At 45.4% G+C, this 24,871-nt stretch overlaps 1 protein-coding gene across 1 annotated transcript; it reads left to right on the top strand.

The window, feature by feature from the left end:
• The first annotated feature begins 13,318 nt into the window (after positions 1 to 13,318).
• LOC110383643 (putative tRNA pseudouridine synthase Pus10) lies at positions 13,319 to 17,246 on the top strand. The gene is made up of 5 exons (XM_049849632.2): positions 13,319 to 13,574; positions 14,073 to 14,467; positions 15,076 to 15,185; positions 15,257 to 15,834; positions 16,671 to 17,246. Exons 1-5 carry the CDS (start codon positions 13,449 to 13,451, stop codon positions 17,220 to 17,222), a joined length of 1,761 nt encoding a protein of 586 aa, XP_049705589.2. The 5' UTR covers positions 13,319 to 13,448; the 3' UTR covers positions 17,223 to 17,246.
• The last annotated feature ends 7,625 nt before the right edge of the window (positions 17,247 to 24,871 follow it).

Below are 24,871 nucleotides of genomic sequence, written 5' to 3'. Positions count from 1 at the left end.
TCATTTTGTCTGCAAATGATTTACGATTGCAAAATGATTGTACAGAAAACTACCGTATATACCAAAATCATCAAAATAGCAGACCAATCGCACACCAATCAAATGTCAATCGAATACGATTGGTCTTTTATTAGTAGCAGAATGCCCGATATGCTTAAAACTGCTATTACGATCATATTGCTATTCGATTTCTATTCGATTTTGACATTATTAACTTAGGAGAATCGGGGCCCTGGTTAAGTTGTGAGACCACTCTGTGGTAAGCCAATGATATAAGGATCAATGAGGTAATTGCTTCAGACGGTTGAGGAGTTCCGTCGTCTCCACCACCAGGTCACCACGACGCTACGGACTTCCCAGCCTTGTAGTAAGTAATTTCGCACATCCACGACATCAGGACGTCGAACCGTTTTGGAGCAAAGCGGGCCTACAAACTACAGTGGTCTTCGATTTCTGTGGGCTTCCATCATCACGTCCTGACTTGGTGGCAATAGGACCTACTCCTATTTATGGTTAAAAATAATACATAATACTTATGCATTTTATGTCGTGTGGTTATTTTATGTGTGACCAGAGTGCATGCAGAGGCTTCAACTTTTTCATGTAATTATTTAATTGTGTTATTAGCATCACTGTCATTAAATTCTACATAGTTTTAGCATTGTTCATGAATATTAGCAAAGTATTAATTAATTACTTGTTACTGCAATGTGTCATTGTATGGCATTCACCAAACTAGTCACTCGATCACAACCGACTCCCCCGGCGTCAAACTATAGCATCTCCCATCTCTTATTGTTATTGACTCTTAATGTATTTGCCATTGGGCTTATTCCAGTCCAACAGTTTTGAGCGACTTCCCAAAAAGGAGGAGGTTTTCAATTCTTCGGAATCTTTTAAGTATGTTCACCGATTACTCGAAGACGCCTGGACCGATTTGCAAATTTTTTTTTTGTTTGATAGGGTTTACCTCCCAGGTGGTCCCATAATCATCAGGACATTATCTGATGATGGAAACCCTGAGAACAAGGGCCACTTGCTGTGTACTTTATAAGGATTAGTTGTTGTTTTGTACTGTGTTATATACCTAGTTAAGATATAGTTAAGAAATATTAATTGTAAGTAGGTACCTACTATGTCGCATTAGATTAAGTCTGTAAAGGCATAGAAACTTTGATATGAATATAAAATAAAAAAAATAAAAAAATCGAGGACAACTTTCGAAAATTGTAGGCATACGTAGGGTAAAAACTTGACACTAAGGCGTATGTCTGATAGATAACACTACGCAATGGTGTTTTATGTAGCAGGGCCGCGGTAACTCTTTCGAACAATCCCGCAGCCCCGGCAGGCCTCGGCCCTACTGGGCCCCGCTGGGGTTGCTGACATCTCTTTGAGGAGCCCGTGATGACACGGGTCCGTTGTCTATCTAGACATGAGCGATGAGCCACTCGAACCCACCGCGCACAGACCCCCACGCCTAGGGTGGCCGGGAGTCATCTCGCGACACCCGGCGCCCGTAGGTAGTGTCTACCTGGTCCAGCGCGGCGGCCGGGATGAGAGATGCGAACTCTCTGATGTTCTGCCGCCTCCTTCTCGAGCATGACTGCAACGCAGAAGGACACTTAAGAATAGTTTTTCTTTTGCTTTTCAGTGTTTTTATACTAGGTACGAATCGGAACGTAGATCATGTACCAAAGTAACTTTTCTAAGCTGAATATCTTGGACGCCAATGACTATACAAGTGAAGGAATTCACACACACATTTCCGCACCACGCGCACCTTGACGTAACTTGAACTTTAAAGAAATCTTAAGTCGCCATCGCCTTGAGCAAGCTTGGAGATTAACGCTAATTACTTTCTGTGTGAGAAGCCTGTACACTGCAAAGGAACTGTGAACATATCTAACAGAGTCAGAGATCTCTGCTGTAACTATGAGCTCGAACTATTTGATGAGAGCCCGAACGAACTATCGGCTGATAAACGTTCGCAGTGTGCGGGGCTGTAAAAACCTCATCCAAAACGGCTCAGCTGATTTTTAAGACCTTACAGACAGACAATCTTAGCGGTCAAACTTGTAGTAAATACCCCTCCTTTTGCATCGTGGGAAAACGTTGTGTATTGTGATTTATTTCCATTTGCCTGTAGCATATCTCTATACTAATATTATAAAGCTGAAGAGTTTGTTTGTTTGAACGCGCTAATCTCAGGAACTACTAGTCCGATTTGAATGTGTAGATAGCCCATTTATCGAGGAAGGCTATAGGCTACTTTTTATCCCGGTACGGGAAGTAGTTCCCACGGGATGCGGGTGAAACCGCTGGCAGAAGCTAGTACATAATATGTATGTACACATTCAGCTAATTTAACATGATGGCGACAAGCTCAGCTCGCAGCTCGCGTTGGACAGCCAGTGAGCTGCTCAGCAGCACTCGGCGCCTCCCCGCACGCACACATGCGCACTCATTACAACAGGTGTGAGCAAACAAAATCCTCGGAACGTTGAGTCGTGTTGCGGATAGAAATCCGGATATCCGAACCGGGGAAATTGATTATCGGTTCCAATCGCGGTTACGACATCACCGCCGCCTTGCTGTTCTGTGTTACTGCGGGTCCTGACCTAAGTAATCCGTGTCCGTAGGAACCACGGTGACGCGGGCTCGAGTTCGCTCTGTGCCTCCAGTGCGCGTTGCCAACTGAGCAGAGATCATAACAACTCAGATGAAGATGAGTAATCGACACAAACTTACATAAGTATGAACATTACCCGGAGTAATGAAGTATTGTCCAAGTAATAAATAGTAGAGTTGAGTGCTGCAGTGACCTCGTGCGCCGCCGCGACATTTTGCAGCACAATGCCCTCTCCACACAACACAGCTGCACACGGCTGTGCAGCGCAGGCCGGTGCCAGTCCAACTGATCGTAGCAGCCAGGGCCGACCCAGCCCTTTTGTTAAAATGTTTGGCTTTCCAATAGGTACCATAACAACAGATGAATCGAGCCGTTTTTAGTTCTATCAACAGACTTTAGTTCGGAGTACATCGGGGAGTGCATATAGGGAATATCAGTTAAAATACGGGACTCTATACATGATTTGTTTTGTTTAGTGTTATGGCAATGTCCTTTTCTTACTGAAGTATGCAGAAACCTACTCATGCATCCCAACATTATGATTTGAGAAGTGTCAACACGAGTATTACGTAGGATCTCACCTGTAGAGGAACATGAATCATTCGAGTGTCGAGGCAGAGGCGCAGTGATGCGAGGCGACGCTCTTCATTGTTACACAGGTAACTCCGGCGCATGAATGGCGGCGCGTCGTGCGCTCGCGCCTGTTCCCGCGCCGACTGCGTGTCACACGACCAAGCAGTTTGCATTTCATTAGCACATGCCAGGCGAGTTCGTCTTCTAATACCATGCACAACGCATGTTAATCCTACCAATATCGACATATGCCAGATGCAAAACCGATTCTTAGCCCCTCGTAACTAAGTGGACCTAGCTCGAAAAATCCACTTGTGCGCTTAGTAACACAAGAGCGCAATGAAAATAGTGTCCTTCGCCCATTGAGTCACACAACAACTAACATACACAGGTCTCGCTGATAAGTTAGTCACCACTCGGCACATCTCCTCGGGTGCCACCTAACTGATGCTCGTAGCGAGGACGTCGCGTCGCCGCGCAGGCGGTAGCATTATAAACAGTATTCACTCAGTATGCTAGGTTCCTAATGTAAAGCTCACCTACTCATAGACCGACCATATCAAAAACTATTGGCTAGGTACATACTTTATGGGCTTGTATAGCTACATGTTCATAAGTACTTGCACTGTATCGAACCCGTACTTTCCTAACTAGGCAATATACAAACGCCTCACATCTAGGCCTTGGTTTTATTTGGCCAAATGTCACGCTCGCCTATTGCTCAAAAAAGTAGATAAGTAGGTACCTAGACTCGAAGCCGTGCTCGTTTTTTACTAAACGCAAGGCATTAACGGCTCGTTATCAACGATATTGCCGGCAGATAGAGACTTTATCAGCAATTATGAAACTAATCAAGTTAGCGCAAAGTCTTTCCAACTGATTACAATAATGGTGGCGTACGGCGCGGTGTCGCTAGCCGCCGCTCACTGCGCCGCCAATAACAACCCGACGTCAGATAGCACTCGCCTGCTGATTCCGCGGAAACAACGCAGTTGCCACATGCGGCATACCGTCTACCTACTAGCAGTCAGGTGTCTAAATCACTCTATACGGATACGCAGTGCATTCAGTGATTTTAACTCAACATTATGTATTATACAGGTTGCAATGAATTGATTTGCTTCCGAAACATCTAAAGGGGTCGAATTTCCCTTGCAACTTGCATACTGTATGTATCTCTAGGTACCTACGTCTACTTAGTCAATTAAAGAATATAAGGTAATTGTCGTCCATCGGTGCGAAAACTAATAACAGCGCATCAGATTTTTCTGGAACACTGAATTGCTTACCTTGTATAGGTACCTACAAGGCTTGTACTAGTGGAGGCGTAGTCGTAAAGCACAGATAAATACCTACAGTACCATTGTAGTGTGTAATGTTCGCACGGTCGCGGCCGCCGACATCACCGCGCTTAATCATCATCACCTTGACACAGTGGAGCGTGGCGAGCGCCGCGGAGGCGAGCGCTGGGAGCACGTGCTGCTGCGCTCACTACTCACTCACCTGTATGAGCTCCTGATCTCATAGAAGGAGATGACAAAAGGGAACACTAGCGATCAAGCTGCATCATCATCATCAGCCTATCGCAGTCCACTGCTGGACATAGGCCTCTCCAAGTGCACGCCACTGAGATCGATTTTCGGCTACTCGCATCCAGCTCCTGCCAGCCGTCTTGCGCAAGTCATCACTCCACCGTGCCTGAGGACGTCCTACACTACGCTTGCCGAGGCGTGGTCTCCACTCTAGAACTCGTTTACCCCAACGGTTATCGGTTCTTCGGCTAATATGGCCAGCCCACTGCCACTTCAGCTTGCTGATTCGGTGGGCCATGTCGATGACCTTGGTTCTCTGACGGATTACCTCATTTCTGATGCGATCCCTCAGAGAAATGCCAAGCATAGCCCTTTCCATAGCCCGCTGAGCGACTTTAAACTTGTGGACCAGCCGTACCGTCAGTGTCCACGTTTCGGCTCCGTAAGTCATGACAGGTAGGACGCACTGATTGAAGACTTTCGTCTTTAGGCACTGTGGGATCGACGATGTTAGGACTCGACGTAGCTTCCCAAATGCAGCCCAACCCAACTGAATTCTCCTATTCACCTCGTCCTCAAAGTTGTTTCTACCTAACTGCAATGTCTGCCCGAGGTATACATATTTCCGAACAACTTCGAGAACGGCGCCGTGTATCGCAATCGGTTTCGGTAGAACATGTTCATTGAACATGACCTTGGTTTTGTCCAAGTTCATCCGTAGGCCGATGCGTAGAGAAGATTCAGCCAGGTCGTTCAGCATTTGTTGTAGGTCCTGCAGCGTTTCTGCCATGATGACGATATCGTCAGCAAATCGCAAGTGAGAGATGTGTTCGCCATTGATGTTGATGCCACGTCCTTTCCAGTTCAGCGTCTTGAACATATCCTCCATTGCATTAGTGAACAGTTTCGGGGAAATAACATCCCCTTGTCTCACTCCTCGATGCAACGGTATGGGCCTTGTTTGCTGATTTTGTACTTGGACGGACATTGTAGCGGCTTCGTAGAGACATCTCATCACTTGGATGTATCGCCAATCTACTTGACAACGCTGCAGGGACTCCAGAACAGACCAGATTTCAACCGAGTCAAAGGCCTTCTCATAGTCCACAAATGCCAGACACAGGGGCTGATTATACTCTTCGGTCTTCTGTATAATCTGCCGCACTGTGTGGATGTGGTCTATGGTGCCGTATCCGCTCCGAAACCCAGCCTGCTCCGGTGGTTGGAATTCGTCGAGTCTTCGCGCAAGTCGGTTCGTGATCACTCTTGAGAACAGCTTATAGACGTGGCTTAGGAGGGAAATGGGTCGATAGTTCTTCAACTGGGTTTTGTCTCCCTTTTGAAGAACAGGACGACAACACTCCTACTCCACGCCTCTGGAGTTCTCCTTCAAACAGGACGGCATTAAAAAGCTTCTGGAGCTCCCCCAGTACGGGCTTTCCTCCTGCTTTTAATAGCTCTGTTGTAATGCCATCCTCGCCAGGGGCTTTTCCATTTTTGAGCTGTCTCAGAGCGATCTCGATTTCGCCACTGCTGACTTCTGGCAGGTCTTCGGTGAAATGGCGCGTTAATGTGGCTCTAGTGTCCTCATTTCCGGGATCAGGTCGAGATGCATGCGATGCGTATAACCGGCCATAGAAATTTTCCACTTCCGAAAGGACTGCCGGCACCGAAGAAACGACTTCTCCACTTGTTGTGGTCAGCTTCGTCAAGTGGCTTCTTCCAAGAGATTGTACGAACACCTTTGACCCCCGATTCAGCTCAATTGCTCTTTCAATGTCAAGAGTATTGGAGCACCGGAGGTCGCGTCGTACGTGCTTGTTGATCTCTTGGTTTAGAGCCCGCTTAGCTGACGAAGTGACAGGTGGGTTTTCACGTCGTCTCTTCATCATTCAGATCAAGCTGCGCATTACTGCAATTTATCGATCTATTTGGTAGTACGAGGTAAGACTAGTTAGGGATTTACCTATTAGGTTTAAGAAGCCTCGAGCTAGGCGACAAAATAAAACGGTAGGTCTAGAGAACCCTTAACACAAACATTCGAATTGAGAACCTCCTCCTTTTTAGGGTTCCGTACCGAAAGGGTAAAACGGGACCCTATTGTTTTCGCTCCTCTGTCCGTCCGTCCGTCCGTCACCAGGCTGTATCTCATGAACCGTGATAGTTAGAGAGCTGAAATTTTCACAGATGATGTATTTCTGTTGCCTCTATAACAACAAATGCTGAAAACTAGAATTAATTACATATTTTGGGGGACTCCCATACCGTCCCGTTTTACCCTTTGGGTACGGATCCCTAAAAACAGTTTCCATTAAAACGTATGTTGGAGTTGTAACTATTATATCATCTCATCATCTTTCGAGCGTTTTTCTCAACTATGTTGGTGGACGCGACGATAGCTCAATGTGATGATTGTATGATGATTCGGATGATAAATTAAACTTGGTGGACTGTATAAAATGGTATAATAAGACAAAGGACTGATACAATGTTCAACGCGACGGAAAATAAGAAACGGACTCCATAATATCTTTTGTAGAGGTTTGTGAATGTCGTTTACGATAGTAACTCTATACATCTTCTCGATGTCTGCTCTTACGACGATCATATGTTGGCGAAACCTCAGCAATATGGATAGAAGGTCATCTTGAAGAGTAGAACCAACCATTTGAATGTCATTAAAAGACTTACCTGATGTAGTTCGAGCCGAAGCATCAAAGACAACTCTAAGCTTGGTTGTAGACTTTGACTCGTTCAATACTCCATGATGAGGCAAGTAATTAGAGTAAGAAGACGTAGTGTTAAGGTGACTGTTATATTCAGACATATGGCCTAACTCTATATACTCGGTCATGAAGCTGACATAAAGTTGTTTTAAGTAAGGGTCTTTGGCCAGACGACGTTCAAGTGAAAGAAAGCGACGCTTGGCCATTGAATATGAGTCACCTAACACGTCAGGCGATTCTTTAAGAGGAATTGTAACAACAAACCGTCCATCCGCATCGCGATAGGTGGTCTCTACGAAAATGTCTTCGCAGGATCGCTCCTCGCATGTCTGTTTGTGATGTGGATGTACTGAATCCAGCTCCCAAAAACGATTCAAACCCAGCCGTAAATCGTCTGTAAGAGTAAGAAAGGAAGTGTGAGGAAATTAATGATTAGGCTGCTGTACAACGCCTGTTACTATCCAGCCTAATTTTGAGTCTACTAAGGTAGGCATGTTTTTTCCTAGCGGAATGCGATTCATGCCTATGATACCCCAAAATACTTCCGCTCCGACAAGGATGTCGATGGAAGACGGAGTATAAAAGTCAGGGTCTGCAAGAACTATATTGCTAGGTAAACAAATGTTATCTGTATGAATAAAAGTATTAGGTACAGAAGAAGAAACTTGTGATATGACATAGCAATCCAACTCTATCTCAAAATCACTATGGCCTGCCTTAATTAAAATTATACAGACACGTGAACAAGTCGAAGACTGGTCATTTATGCCTTTTACATTAGAGGTAATGGGATAAGAATGGATACGTAGCTTGCGGCAGAAGTCTTCAGTAACGAAGTTCGCCGTGCTTCCGTTGTCCAACAACAGTCTGGCATCGTGGAGGTTGCCTTCAGCGTCGGACACCTTCACGACCGCTGTGGACAGTAATACAACCTTTGCAGCATTTAAGTGATTCGCAGAAAGAACTATGTCTTGTGTGCGAGGAGATTCTTTATCTGTGTGCAGCAAAGTATTATGTTTTTCAGGAAAATACTTACAATGACTTAACTTGCATGTTTGTGCGTGATGACCTGGTCGAAGACAATTGAGACAAACTTTTGAAGCGAGAGCTTTCTCTATCCTATCCTGAACAGGTAAAGCTCTAAATTGGTCGCACTGAAAAATGAAATGCTTTTCCTTACACATGGGACAAGATAATAGTTTTGAGTTTGAAGAATCGCATGTTAATGCAAAAGATTTTGACCTATGATAACTGTCAGCAGTGCCTTCAGACCTAGATTTTAAAGGTCTAGACTCTTCTAGTGTCTCCAATAAGTCAGCTCTATTACTGATGAAATTAATGAAAATGTCTAACGTTGGAGGGTCAGACAACGAATTCCTGTGCTCTTCCCATTCACGATTCGTCACCTGATCAAGCCTACTGGTCATGATGTAGATAATAAGAGTGTCCCAATACTGTACAGGCTGACCAAGAGTGGACAAAGCTCTTACATTTTTGTTAACTGTATCAACTAAATGACGTAATGCCTTACTTGACTCTCTGCTGATGCTGTTTACATTAAAAATGGCTTGAACATGATTATTAACAAGCAGTCTCTTATTGTCATACCTTGAGCAGAGCAACTTCCAAGCGGCGTCATAATTATCTGACCTAAAGTCTAAATTGTCAATAATGAGAGAGGCACTGCCTTTTAAAGAAGCACGAAGATAATGCAGTTTGTTTATTTTGTCTATGCTCTCATTATTATGTATGATGGAAATAAATATGTCCCTAAATTCTAGCCAGTCATGATAGCTGCCAGAAAACTTAGGTAAATCAATTTTGGGTAGACGAACTGATGTGTGTTTGTGTGTGTGAGAAGTACCAGATACAACCTCAGACGCGGAATCCGCCGACAACTCCCGGCGAGCGTTGCCGACCAGCTGACGCGCAGAAGCAAGCAGCGCGAAGTACAAGTTCTCGAATTCCTCGCGTTCCGCATATTGCTCACTGGGTTCCTCCACTGCTTCTTCCAGGCTGATCTGTAACGTCTCATATTTCTCATATGAATTTTCGAACGCAATTAACCGTTGTTCAAGTTCAATGAGCTGAGTCTCACTTAACTTTTCGCAAGACTTGACTACATTTAAATGATTTGTGAATTGCGTAAGCTTAGCCTTAAGCGCAGCTCGCTTTTTAATAAGGGTTTTAATGTCAGACATATTTAGTTACTATTAAATAAAGCTACAACAGTAATCTAACTTTTATTTAAATGCCTGATGAAAATTTTAAACAAAGATTCAAAGCGAGATTTGCTATTAAAATATGTCCAGGCGCTTAACTGTAGCAAAGAGCCTATTAAAAAAGTAAAGGCAATATGTTGCTTAACGCAAAAAGCCTAGCAAAAAAAGTATAGCAATATGTTGCGGAAATAACACAAGGGAACAAGATTTTTGTTGCATGAAATATTACGACTAATATTGTATATTTTTGGGCTGCTAATTGAAGATCTGAAGTCAGATTATCTGTATCAGATTCAGTTTTTGAGATATCAACAAAACGTGATTTTCAAGAAAAACACAATGTTATTAACAAAAAACAGCAGAAGAACAACAATTAAGCATCAAAAAACTTTCTTTTATAAGATTTTTTAGCTTGATTCGGTTCACTAGGGCTGTCTTTAATGCTGCAACAGCAGTTCGACATCATGTTGGCATTCCAATGACCCTGGGACCGCTTTTCCAAACTCCGAATATCTTGATGGAACCGTTCGCCTTGTTCTTCTCAGAAATCACATAGATTTTCAGGGAAATGGTCGAAATGGCTTAGGAGGAAGTATACCTTGATGCTCATATTACAACCAAGACGACAACATCTGTTCAAAGTGATTTGAATAAGCTTTCATCCTTTTTGTTTGATAGAAAATTTTGTGCAATCCAAACGAATTCGTTTCAGGCATGTTTTTCGATATCGGTCATGTAATTATGAAACTTACACATTACATCAACCACCTTATTTGTGGACCATCAGAAATTCCGGCTTTTAGTTTCTCTATACTCAAATTATGGGACTTTTTAGATATGTATTGAGCATTTTTGTTCAGAGCTTTTACAAATTGTTTCATGAGCCCTAGTTTGATGTGCAAAGGTAGGTAGGTAGCACCTTTATTAAGATAAAATAGTAGATAACAAGTTAGGGTAAATCCATTTGGACCGTTTTTTTTGTTAATACCGTTCATATCAACTACGCAGAAAAACTACCTAATGATTCGAGGGTTCTCGCCAGATCATATGTGTTTGTTACTTGAAATGGGGTCTTTTCTTATTTTTCCATAACCTTAAAGACTCGACGCATGTTTTACATACCATTTTAGACACCCAGTAGGTACCTGTCGCAGGTGTCCAAATAAAATCCAAAGAACTCAAAGTACACCCGTTTCAAGAACTCCGACACGCTTAGTCTACAATCTTTAAATGTATATTCACCACAAATATTGCAGAATTAGTTAGTATCATTTTTACAATTATTTTGCAACATAGAAATAGTAAAAATAATATACTTTTTTAATAAAATGCTCTGTTTTATGTAATTTAAGTGTAACTAGTTCGAACATACGGTCAATAGCTGTATCTCAAAAACTAAAGCTGTTAGAAAAAAAATGTGGGTAGATTTGAAATCAGCGACCTCGAATTAGTAAACAAAAGTCGTAAAATTTCATGCAACACAAAAAAAGTCTTATTTTGTTCCCTTGTGTAATTATTTGACCAAATTGCAGAGGCGTGTTTTGCTATGAAAATTTTTCAAGGAGCTTAAATGTGCATTAAATTGCTTTGTCACTCTAAACACAAATTGACATGTTAAAACACAGTAAAAATAATTTAAATTGCATAAATGATAAATGTAAATGAATACAATGAGCACTAAAGGTGATAAAACTAAGCACTAATGAGATATGGAATGATGACGCAAGATGTAACAGTCTAAATTCAATGAAGGAAGAAAAAGAAGAAGGAAGAAAAAAAAATAATAACGTTTTGAATGATGATTTGCACTAATTCTAATGCGATGAAATTAAAGCAATATGGGATTGAAATTAAGGAAATATGATTACTATGATAATATGATAATTAATATGAAAATGTGAATAAGGAATAATTGGAACGATCTCACGGTTTTGTTGACGCAAACCACTGTTGATTGTGACGAGGAGATTCTTCACGTTTCTCGATGCGCGACGACAATCTTGTGAAGTAATTTGCAAACGCTGAGTTGATGCAGTCCCAATTATTGTTCGTCCGTTGACTTGACGTCGGCTAAGACGGTTTAAATGAAACCGTGCCGGTAATCTTAATGTACCAAATGCGAACGAATATGTAGCACTATCTATTCGATTTTGACATTATTAACTTAGGAGAATCGGGCCCTTGGTGTGTAGTACAAAATGTCGTCGTATTATGATGTAATGTGAACTGTGGATAATATTGTCGTCACTGTGGCCAGTCCATTTTGCAAAAGTCAAACATTTTTATTTCAAGTACCTAGGTCTATAACAGCTCTTTCGAAACATCAAGCTAGTTGCACGCTTAAAAAAAACCGCCGCAAGAAACTGCATAGAAACTTTTTTTTTTAATGTAGGCGTAGGTAGGTACCTAGTGTACTGAGATGATAGACATATTAACCACGACGACGCCGACGTAATACCCAAATAGTTATCAAAGCAGTTTGGGTACTACGCATAGACGTAGTATACACTTGTAGTACATAATAAATGTAGTGTATACATGGATATTTATTTTACGCGTTTGGGTCATAGAAGTAGTATATGGTTTGGGCATAGATATAATATTACTAAACAAGATTGCGCACGCTCAAAATATATATTTACGAAAATGAACTCTATTCTAACGCAATAAGGTACTAAATTGGTTGCATAATACACAGAGGCAAATCCGAGCCGAGAGGGATAGTTCGAACGGAGGCTGTTTGTCTCTTTCTAACACCTTGCCAGCATAAAAAAATGTTGTGATCAAAAGTTTTGTCTTCCCAAAAAACAATTGAATCACATAAAATTTGTATCTTATTTTAACAATTGTAAGTCAACAAATTAATAACAATCGCATTAATTTATTCGTATTTATTATTAAAACATAAACAACATAAATTTTTATTTAGCTTTTTTTTATTTTCTAGCGGTAACCCTGAACATTCTTGGCGCGTAATCAGCATTTAAAATTTTGTTTATATTTTTTTGTATTAAATCAATTTAAACTACTTAAATGGTGAAAAAGTGTTGCGTTTATACTTGTAAAAGTGAATCCTATGGTGGTTGCAATATATCGTTCCACAGGTTAGCTAATAATAACATTTTCGTAAACCAAACAACTAGGGTGCCCATGAATTCTTGTAATGAGTGAAAATATGGGTGATGGATTTTAAAACTGTTGTACTATTGTTATAGCTTTCCAAAAAATGAAGAAAGGCGACATAAATGGCTCAGCAGTCTATATATGAAGTAGAAATACAAAAAAAAACAGTCTTCACTTCGAATCTTCCTGCTTTTATACTGCTAATTCCCGCTAATTATTAAAAGCCTTTATAAGTATCTTAAGGTCACAAACTGCGTAAGTTAAAACTTCAATACCAATCTGCGTTTAATAATCTTAGCAAATTCGGATTTGTCTCACATAGCTTAATCTCATAGTCACCCTATTAGAAAGGGACAGACAGCCTCTGTACTAACTGTTTCACTCGGCTCGTTTTTTGGGTTTATATGCGCAGTCCTGTTTACTAATATTATGTCTATGGGTTTGGGTACGACTGAGATATATTTCGGAACACCGCCGTCAAACTGACAGACAACAGACATTGTCAATGTCAAATTTGACACTAGCTAGCACTTGTTGTGTTTATGTCTGTACGATACATCCAATTCGCATTCATGGTGATTTTATAGTCGTACATGTGACTTTATTCTATAATATATCTAGAAAACACAGAATATCTGAAATGAATCAGAAATCGATTATTGAGTGCTGTAAGGAGCTGGGCTGTTGCGACGCGTGCTGCCTTAGGTTTCTAGGACTGAAAAGCCCGGCAGCTTACGAAAACCCAAAACAATACGTCATTAACGCCGTAAGTTTACTTTTAACTACAACTATTATAATTACTTTTAAATGCTCGTCGCAATACCTCAAACACATGCAGACGACGATCAGTTGCGCGCCGGCAGCCGGCCAGCATCGTAAATATAACCTCTCAACCGGACTCGCTCTTCTGCCCGGCCGCATTTCCCAATTGGCAGATTACAATAGCTTTACCTGCTTTGGGGCCCACTGACTGTCTCTTCCTTAACGTCTCAGCAACACTGCAACCCCCTTAATAAAAAGATTTTCTGTAACAACCTACAACTTATGTAGCCATGTTTCAATGCAAATACAAGTATTTTTCTCTGTCTTCTGATGACGTGTGAATAACGGAACAACGGTCAGTGGATGTCCTTACAATAATCTGGTTTCAGAACCACAGGAACGTAATATGACAACAGTAGAACACCCATCAGCAAACACAACATCTCTGATCTAAGTTATCCAAATAATCAATACTCATGGACTGTGAATACTTAACTTCCAGCTAGGCAAGCAGGGGGCGTCTGTCAGCCCAGCGCTTGTTGTGCAAGTGGAAACAGTGCCAGCCTGCAATCAGACAGAGCCAGCAGCCACCGCGCCCGGCGCTGTTAGTGAGCCACCCCATGCTGCCAGTGAGCCATCTCCAGCTCCCAGTGAGCCATCCCCAGCTCCCAGTGAGCTATCCCCAGCTACCAGTGAACCAACCCCAGATGTCAGTGAGCCATCCCCAGCTGCCAGTGAACCAACCCCAGGTGCCAGTGAGCCACCGGATGATGCCAATGAGCCGCCTAACAAGAAAATGAAGGTGGACGGTGTCTGCACAACCTGTCTGGGACTACTGCAACAAGAGAACTGGCCTCAGTGCAATGCCATGGTCAAAACAATGCTGGATAAGAAAAGGTTGGTCACAGTTGCTGAACAAACATACTGAATAACACTATATAAAGAGGAAAGTTCTGCATGTGTTCTGCATGTGCAACCAGTCAATGGCTAATGACTAATAGAACAATTTCAAATATTCTTTTATAATTATTTTTACAGTTGAGATGGAATTAGTATTAAACAGTAAAACAAATTCTTCTTACTACCAGGCATACAAAACTACAGTAGTCTCCATTTATTATAACTCTGCCTATTTTGACCAACCGTTTATTGTGACATAATTACACTACAAAGTTTGGTTTTCATATGAAATTCTCTAAAAAAGTCAGATATAATGATTTCCCATATAGTGACATGTCATCTACTGTGTACAATAACATAATAACCGACTGACCTGCATCCTACATTTAACAATAATGATATCCAACGACTTGTTTTAATTCAGAGAAAAATTTACAAATAAGTGTACTTATTGCAATTATTATATTGTGCAGTGTTACTGTGTGTTACTTGACAGTCGAGCGGACAAGCAGACAGGCTGGCTTCTAGCTGTAGTACCCGCCTGTCGTGACTAGTGGGATGTAACACGTGGGGAGCCAGGGTTGATGCTGTGCCGTGTGTCGCAGGTACGAGTGCGAGACGTTCGCGTGCGCGCTGTCCGCGCCCGTCGCCGCCCTGCTGCGCGAGCGCGTCGTGGCGCTGCGTCTGCGCGACGCCTGCGCCAACTACGACGACGGTGAGTCGCCCCTCCGCCTCCCCACCCCGCCCGCTGCCACCCGCCGCCCTCAACCCGAGCGTGTTGTGCAGGTGCGCTGACGCCGCTGAAGGAGGCGTGGAAGTGGTCGTTCGGCGCGCAGCTGGCGCGGCACGTGGGGCTGGCGCTGGACTCGGGCGCCGTGTCGCCGCTGCTGGTCACGCTGCACATGGAGTACCTGGAGGAGGCGGGCGAGCTGGAGGCGCTGCGGCGCGTGGCGCCGGAGCTGTTCGCGCGGCGCTCGGCGTCGCAGCGCTTCGCGGTGGAGTTCACGCGGCGCGCGGTGGAGCAGGCGCTGGCGGGCGCGTCGCTGGCGGCGCTGCGCGCGGCGGGCTGCGCGGCGCCGGCGGCCGCCTCGCGCGCGGTGTGCGCGGCCGTGTCGGCGCAGCACGCGCCGCTGTACCTGGGCGGGCGCTACGTGAAGCTGAGCCGCACGCTGCCGCAGACGCCGTGGCTGGTGAACGGGCGCCGCATGCTGCACTCGTCGGTGCAGGAGCTCATCTGCGCGCCCATCGCGGCGCTGTACCGGCTGGACGCGGAGGACGCCGAGCACCGCCTCAAGTTCATGTCGGCGGGCCGCGAGGACGTCGACGTGCGCTGCCTCGGCGACGGACGACCCTTCGCGATAGAGGTCTGCACCCCGACCCTCATTTCTACTTACACATCCCGCGAATCGCTCGGAATATAGTGATATTCCGGAAGCTACAATAATTCAGTGTAATTGAATATCATTTCGCGGCTGAGGCTACAGCAGGCGGCGCAGTGCTCGTGCTGCACGACGCGTCGTGTGTCGCGGGCGGACAGCTCGCGTCAACAATACTAACATCGCTGATGCCTAGTCATGTGTAATGTATCTTCAGTCTGAGAATTCCGTACATTGGTATATTATACTCGTAGCTCCTACGTTGGGATCTCCTCGTGGCAGACGGATACCCGGCCAGTTGTAGTGCAGAGGTTGCGAATATCACACCAAACCACTGCTAGGATAAATAGTTTTCTTACCATTAGGTACTTAGAAACCATGTATGACGGAAATGTTCTCCAATTATGTAAAAAATATCTCACGACAGCATATGTCTACCATTTATGGTTGACTCACAATAAAACATGTAAGTCTCGATAGCTTAGCAGTTCGGAGTTTTCTGATTATTGACAATAATTGATTTGATGACTTTTATTTTTTAAATATTATTTTTATATTTCTTTTGTCGTTATTTTATAAAATGTGTAGGTATTTGTTATTTTGGTATTGTTTAAATATTCTTTCAAATTACAAATGATTAATAGTTTACATTTTATTTCTTTCTATGTGAAGTAGTAGTAGGTGTGTATAGATTTAGATAATTTGACTGGGCTGGTGTTTATTATTTCTTCCTCTCTTTGCACAAAGTCCGAATCTAACGCGGACGAAGTCGCTGGCAGAAGCTAGTAATATATAAAACGGTAAAATAGTGTTCCTCGTATCAGATCACGGACCCGACGCGGCAGCCGAGCGAGGCGGAGCTGCAGCAGCTGTGCGCGCAGATCTCCGCCGGCGGGCAGGTGCTGGTCCGCCGCCTCGTGCCCGTCTCCCGCGAGCACCTCGCGCTGCTCAAGAAGGGCGAGGAGACCAAGTGCAAGACGTACGAGGCGCTGTGCATCAAGCTGTCGCACGCGGCCGACGAGCAGCTGCCGGCCGCCGCGCCCGTGCGCGTCACCGAGCGCGACCTGCAGCGCGTCAACGCGTACAGCAACTGCGCCGGCGCCCGCGTGCTGCTGCAGCAGCGCACGCCCATCCGCGTGCTGCACCGCCGCCCGCTGCACGTGCGCCCGCGCCGCATCCTCGCGCTCAGCGCGCACGCCGTGCCCGCGCAGCCGCAGCTGCTGCTGCTGCGGCTCCGCACCGACGCCGGCCTCTACGTCAAGGAGTGGGCGCACGGCGAGCTGGGCCGCACGCGCCCCGCGCTGGCCGACGCGCTGCAAGCCCGCGTCGACATCCTGGCGCTCGACGTGGCCGAGGTGGACCTGGCCTGGCCCTAGCGCTCAATAAACGCCTGCCTGACATCACGGCGTTTTATTTCTCCATCTGAAGCCCATGCCTATACTTCTTCCTTCGGATAATACAAATAGGGAACTATATTTTTTGTCACCAAAATTTATATTTGTCATCAAGGTTTATCACCTAATAAATAGATCTATGGCCACGAAATATTTTCGTTCTCAGATAAACAAAGAGTGTTCCCAGGTATGAATTACCAAATTATTGTTAATATAATGTGTAAAATATGAGACGGATTACCAATAAAATTGTAGTGCATTACATGAATATAAACTTCGTTCTTATAATAATAGATTTATTACTTAAATAATAGCTTGGTGCTCAAAATGGTAGATCTGTCACCAAACAAATCGATTAATTGATCCCTGACTGTGACTCCTTTTTATTTGTTATTTTGTCACCAATACAGTAGTTACATTTTATTTCGTTCAGTTTTTAAAATCATGTATTCGTATTACCAATTTAATACTCCGGTTTATAATTTTAATGAAAATATGTTCAAAGGGAAGAGCAAGGGAAAGGAGACAAATTGGCGCGCTTTCGGGCCTCAACGAATGGGTTGTAGGTTGGTTGTAGGTACGTGTTATGTCTTTAGAGGATATACTGGTGCCAATCAAAGTCCCGAATGTTTCAAATATACATTTAATTAAAAAACGAGATGTTGCACGTACAATGTGTCAAGGGCAAGTGCCCGATGACATTTCATTTTGTATGAGAATAAACAAACGCCTACGCAGAACATTGATATTACGACCGAGCGCAACTAGTTGCTATTAACTTTTTTGAAGGCGTTCTGCGCCTGAACAGTACGATCATACGATACGCGGCGCGGGCAGTGAGATGCAAGTTTGCTTCATTCGCGACGATTACGTTCATTGTTGTGAACCAAAAAATGTACCCCCACCAGAATCAAAAAAATTACTTATCGACCAGAAAAGAAAAAGGGGGCGCCCTTCAAAATCTAAACCAGCGGTGATTATTCAGTGATTGTTATTTTTAATAATAAATATTGATTATTTTGACTTTAATTAAGTGTTTATTTGGTACTTGACCACATATCTCCATGATTTTCGGTAATTTATTGTGGAATTGATTTTATATTGTTTGGTGACTACATTTTGGTGACAAATCTACTATTTTGAGGGCAAACCCTATTATTTAAGAAACACAAAATGAATTAAATTGGTGACAGCTTAAATCAAATATCGTTTTTATTTTAGGAAGCCATGTATCATGTTCACAACACATAGGTATAGTAAATCTGTAAAGACGTCATTTTTGTACATTGAATAGTTAGTAAAGCACACCCAGCAGAACCCATTTCTAGCATTTTTTTTGATGTATTCGCCACGACTTTCCTGCTCTTTGAGGAGCGGATCCAGCAGCAAATTCCAGAGAAATGGGCCACCTATAGAGCCCTGGACGCAACCTTTATTTGTGTCTTTTCTGCACTCTTCCCCGCCATATCTAACCCTGACTACTCTATTGCTCAGGTAACTGTCCATTACTCGCCTCAAATCAGCCGGACACCTTTCCTCAGCCAATCGTACTCTAATGGCCGGCCACCATGCACTGTCAAAGTGGACAGTGGACTCGAGGCAGTGACACGCGCGTGTGTCGGCGCGTGCCCCTGATGCGATGCACGGGGTAGGCGAACACCTCCCTCCCAAGAGACGAGGGGAAGAATCTGGATTCCCGCGGCCCCGCGCATGCGTGCAAGGAGGACACAAGGGGGTTTTAGCTGGTAAGAGTCCGGCAACCGGTACCCCTCCGCCTCTCCCCATTAGGTTTGCTCAGGGTTAGGTTAGGTTTGCTCAGGGTTAGGTTAGGTTTGCTCAGGGTTAGGTTAGGTTTGCTCAGGGTTAGGTTAGGTTTGCTCAGGGTTAGGTTAGGTTTGCTCAGGGTTAGGTTAGGTTTGCTCAGGGTTAGGTTAGGTTTGCTTTTTTTTTTTATTGAACTTTGTTTTTGGTTTAAGATAGCTGTTATTTCGCGTATATGATATGTTGCGGCAGTTTGCGCGATTTGATACGCTTGCTGCCGAAACTTGGGATGTCGCTTTTTAAGTTTTGATATCGCTTGGGTAGAAAGAATGATAAATATTCAGAATATATATGAAAAATGAAATATATGATAATATATGAAAAATGTATAGATGAGTAATAATAGATATTATTTTATGTGCCATTGTAGGCTTTGAGTTTCGAGTAAATTCTGCTCGCGAGTTCCGTATAACTTGCCAGCGCTTCCTCTTTCTTAAGTAGTTCTGGCAAACTATACGGGACGATATCATGGTAGACGCATAATGCCTCGTGTCGCATTCGCTCCGCAGCGAACCTCGGACAGTCAGTCAGCAGGTGCGTCACAGTCTGGGGTGTATTTGTGTTGCAGGGACAGCAGTCATCTGGTGTGATGTGGAATCTGTGTAAGTATGTTTTGTGAAAGCCGTGGTTGGTGAGTATTTGTGTTGTGTGGAAGTGAATGTCTGTGTGTTTTCGGAAGTGTTTGATATCAGTTAGTGTAGGGAAAATGCTTTTAGTGTACTGTCCCTGTCCGCTGGACGTGTAGCGCGCCTGCCAAAGGTCCAGGCTACGCATGCGGAGCTTATGTTTCACGAAGGACATTGGGAACGACCTGTAGTCCGGCGTCTTGTGAAGAAGGGTCGCCAGTTTTGCCGCGGCGTCGGCAGCCCGTTGCCGACATTGCCCCTATGTGCCTTGACCCATTTAAGTGTGATGTTTTTTGTATCGCGGTGTGTATGTATGATTTTATGTATTTGTGTGACGAGAGGGTGTGTGTTGCTTCTGTCTGCTATGGCTTGTAATGATGCTTGTGAATCGGTGTAGATAACAGTGTTTTGATATTTTTGAGTCGCCCACTTGCAGGCCTCCAGGATGGCGAAGAGCTCAGCTTGGAAGACCGTGCAAGAGTCGTGTAGTTTGAATTTTTTAGTAATGATTGGTTGTTGTGACCCACCTGGGTCAAGGCACACAAAGGCAGCCCCTACAGCGCCGCTGTCTTGTTTGCTTCCGTCTGTAAATATTTCTTGAGTATCGTCCGTTCTTTCGTGGTCTAAATCAGGTTTTCCCACTCTCAACGCTGGGTGCAGTAGTTCGCGGGCAGGTGTGGGCCGCTCTAGCGTAACGTCCTCCGGCAAAAAGAGAGTGGTGTTGGTAAGTCGCGTTTGCTCGATTTGATGCACCTCGAGGATTCTGAGGTCAAGTGGAATGAGTTGCGCAAGCGCCAGGGCAGCATTAGTGGACACTGTCCTGAAGGCGCGAATGGCCTTTAGTGCGAAGCCGCGTTGCAGGCTGGCAAGATCTTTTCGTGCACTCTTTTGCATTGCCACTTGGCCCCATATTCCTGCAGCGTAGGTGATGATCGGCTCTATAACATGTAAGTAGATGGTTCGCGAATTTTCAGGGTGTGTGCCCCAGGTTGGTCTCGCGTAAATGCACAGTTTGTTGTAGATACGCGAGGCCTTACCCAGCACGTATTTGAGGTGTCGCTTGAATTTGAGCTTTTCGTCTATCACTATGCCGAGCAATTTAATTTCAGGCACGAATGCCAAGTCCGTGCCGTCCATATGGAGCTGCACGGACCTGGCCTTCGGCGTGAAAGCAATGACTTGTGTCTTCGCTGGGCCAAAATTGAGTTTCACTTTAGTTCCCCAGTTACTAATTTCGGACAGGACGGTATTTGACACGCTCTGCAGTTCTTCATTATTGTCCGCGGTGACTATAAGGAGGACATCATCCGCAAAGGCCTGCATGTGGCATCCCGCTGGCAGCTGCATGTCTAGGAGTTCATCCAAGATCATGTTCCACAGAACGGGGCCACATGCGGACCCCTGTATGCACCCCTTTGTGAGTGTTTTACGCGCGCGCACTCCGGCGTGATCCAAAGTGACTACTCGATCCCTGACGTAATCCTTGATGAGCCCGTAGATGTTATTGGGCACACCAAGATTGGCGAGACGTTGGAAGAGTGCGGGCCACCAAGCATTGTCAAACGCCGCCTTGATATCCAAAGAGACCGCGATTACATGTTTTTTACTCTCTTTTGCGAGGCGGATGAAGTCCAGAGCGGTGTGAACGGCTAGCGTCGTGTTTCTCTGTTGCCGAAAGCCAAACTGGTTGTTGTTGAGTTTATTCTCCGACTCTGCTTTATGGACGACCCTTTTGATAAATAGCTTCTCCAGTAGCTTCCCGAAGACTGGAAGCAGTCCTATGGGGCGAAAGGATTTAAGATCCATGTGGTCGTCTTTGCCCGGTTTGATAATGATCTTTACGTAGGCCTCCTTCCACGCTCCAGGAAAGTACTGGAGTGAGAGACATCTATTTAAAATATCTGTCATGAGACGGGGGTATATCTTTGCGAACTTATGGCAAATATCTGATGTTAGATTGTCTAATCCGGGAGCTTTTTTCGGGCTTATGGAGCTAAGTTGCTCAAGCACCTCTTCCTCCGTGAAGGGGAGATCATCCGGGGTGTTCATGGAATAATTGTTGAAGTGGGTGCGCAACTGTCTCTGCTCCGGCGTTTGGTCCGGAGAGTCATCGGGGTAGAAGTGCTTGAGCAAGGCGCTTGCAGTCTCTTCTGCATCAGTAGTATATCTGTCTCCTATTTTTAGTGTGGTGGGAGGTCTTTTTGGTGGGTTTGCTCAGGGTTAGGTTAGGTTTGCTCAGGGTTAGGTTAGGTTTGCTCAGGGTTAGGTTAGGTTTGCTCAGGGTTAGGTTAGGTTTGCTCAGGGTTAGGTTAGGTTTGCTCAGGGTTAGGTTAGGTTTGCTCAGGGTTAGGTTAGGTTTGCTCAGGGTTAGGTTAGGTTTGCTCAGGGTTAGGTTAGGTTTGCTCAGGGTTAGGTTAGGTTAGGTTAGGTTAGGTTAGGTTAGGTTAGGTTAGGTTAGGTTAGGTTAGGTTAGGTTAGGTTAGGTTAGGTTAGGTTAGGTTAGGTTAGGTTAGGTTAGGTTAGGTTAGGTTAGGTTAGGTTTTTTTTTTTTTTTTTTTTTTTATATATGCACCCGCCATCTTGGGTACTGCCGTGTACCTCTGACGTAATCAGAGTCTTTGTATGTCTTATATTTTTTATTTTCTTTGTTGTGGAGAAAGACGCTCCGGTTTAAGCTGAGGCGTTTCTCTCCACGACAATTTTACAAATTTGTTCTGCAAACTTGAGGAAATCGCCTCTTAATTTTTTATTTGCGATGAGCTCGAAGGCTCTACTGACTGCCACATCTGTTTCGAGTCTTTGGGCGAGGTCAAAACGTTTTCTTTCGAATATAGGGCATTGAAAAAGAATGTGCTGAACGGATTCCTCAACCGCAGGATCGCAGACGCATGACGGACTCTCCCGACACTTGAAGCGGTGCAGATATTGGGAGAACCCCCCATGGCCTGTAAAGATGTTTGTTAAGATTCCCTGCGGTTGTATTTTTCGCACCAGACGATATGCCTCCCTCGCGTCCGGGAAGAACACTCTCGTGACGGAGGCCGTCTCGCCCGTTGTGTACCTTCGGTTCCATTCGCCAAGAGAGTCTCCACGAAGTTCACTCCTGACGAATGAGATCGGGCACCGGTCGTAGTCAGGCTTCCTCCGGCTCGAGAGTGCTGCTTCTTTTGCTAACTCGTCGGCGCGCTCGTTTCCATCGATGCCGGCGTGGGCCTTGATCCAGAACAAGGTCACAGCTTTGCCAAGGGTCAAGGCCACGCTGAGGTTTCGGCGCGCCTCGATTGCGAGGGAGTGCATAGACCCGGGATTGGTCACCGTCTGCAAGGCCGCCCGTGAGTCGCTATAAATGCCGCAGCTCTCTGCTCCGCTGTTCAGGGCTTCGCTAGTGGCCCTGCATATGGCCAGGAGTTCAGCCTGGTAGACTGTGCAGTACGCTGGCAAGCTCAGTTTTCGGCTCCGTAGTTCGGTCTGGTTGTCCCATATGGACAACGCAGCACCGACTTTGCCCTGGAACTTGCTGCCGTCTGTGAAAATTCTGAGCGACTGCACGTTGTGTTGGTCTACCAGGCTTCGGTCATCTAGACACCTGAAGTTCAGGTCCATACGCAAGGCGGGGTGTGGTAGCTCTGCAAATCCAACCACCCGCTCAACCTCCCGGTCTCCCAGCACTAGCCGGGTTGACCCTTTGCGAGCCTCATATAGGCCGGCTGCTTCCTTGACGCGTAGGTCCAGAGGTAGTAACCCGGCGAGTAGTAGGGCCGAGTTTAGGGAGACGGTGCGGTAGGATTTGCAGATCTTCTGTGCGAAGCCCCGCTGGACGGTGTTTAAGAGCTTGCGGACACAAATTTTTTGAGCGGCGGGCGACCATGCCGCTGCGGCGTATAGGATGACGGGCTCCACTGCTGCCGTATAGATTGTGCGGACGACGTCGGGGTGCAGTCCCCAGCTTATTTTTGCAGCTCGTTGGAGTTGCTTCGCGATATTGAGGGCCTTCCTACAGACGTTGGCGACGTGGGTGTTAAAGGTCAGCTTATCGTCTATAGTCAGGCCCAAGATCTTTATTTCGCGAGACATGCCAATGTCGACCCCGCCCATGCGCAGGAGTGGGGTGTCATGCTTAAGCTTGTTTGTTAGCAGCATTGCGCAGGTCTTGTGCGGCGCAAACTTGAGTTTGTTTCTGACTCCCCACTCCTGAACAAACTCGAGGGCGGCATTGGCATGTCGCTGCACCTCCAGCGCAGTATCCCCGGCAAACAGCAGAACCACGTCATCGGCGAACGCCTGGCACACAACCCCGCGGTCATGTAAGTTCTTGAGGAGGGGATCTAGGAGGACGTTCCAGAGTATCGGCCCGCTGATCGAGCCTTGGACGCAACCCTTCTGCGTGTTTCTACAATGTTCGACTCCGGCATACCTTAGTCGCACACATCTGTCGCCAAGGTAGCTGTCGAGTAGCCGCCTAATGTTGACCGGACACTTTTCCTCCGCCAGTCTGACCTTTATGGCTGGCCACCAGGCGCTGTCGAAGGCGCCCTCTATATCCAGCGAGACGATGGTGACCAACTTTTTGTTCTTGATTTCAACCTTTATTTGGTTCACTAGATTATAGAGGGCGTCCTCGGTGCTCCTCTGGGGCATGAAGCCGTACTGGCGGGTACTCAGCCTCGGTACTAGGTGCCACTGGAGCCTCGTGACAACCATCTTCTCCAGGACCTTTCCTAACACGGGCAGGAGCCCGATCGGCCTATATGACTTGGCGTTTGTGTAGTTGTCCTTGCCCGGCTTCCTCAGTACCACAACTGTGGCTTCCTTCCACTTCTTGGGGAAGTGGCCCAGACTGAGGCATTTGTTGGCCAGGGCAAGGAACGCCTCGGGGTCCTGGAGAATTGCCTGGCGACAGATGTCCGCGGTGAGACCGTCCGCGCCTGGCGCCTTTTTGGGGTTAAAAGAGGACACTGCTGTTATGAGCTCATGCGGAGTAAAAGGCGGGTCATGTTCTTCATCATTAACCCGGTCGTTTACCCGCATGGCCAAACGCCGGATGTCCTTTTGTTCTTCAGTGTCCTCTTCTTCCAGGTCGTGCGGATAAAATGTCTCAGCCAGGTGCGATGCGGATTCTGCCGGAGTCAAATATACACCGCTTTTAATTAGGGTTGCGTCCTCGTGCCGTGTTGCGGTACGCCC

The sequence above is a fragment of the Helicoverpa armigera genome, chromosome 26 (genome assembly GCF_030705265.1).
Source record: "Helicoverpa armigera isolate CAAS_96S chromosome 26, ASM3070526v1, whole genome shotgun sequence".
NCBI lineage: Eukaryota > Metazoa > Arthropoda > Insecta > Lepidoptera > Noctuidae > Helicoverpa > Helicoverpa armigera.
This window is presented reverse-complemented; position numbering and strand designations above follow the sequence as displayed.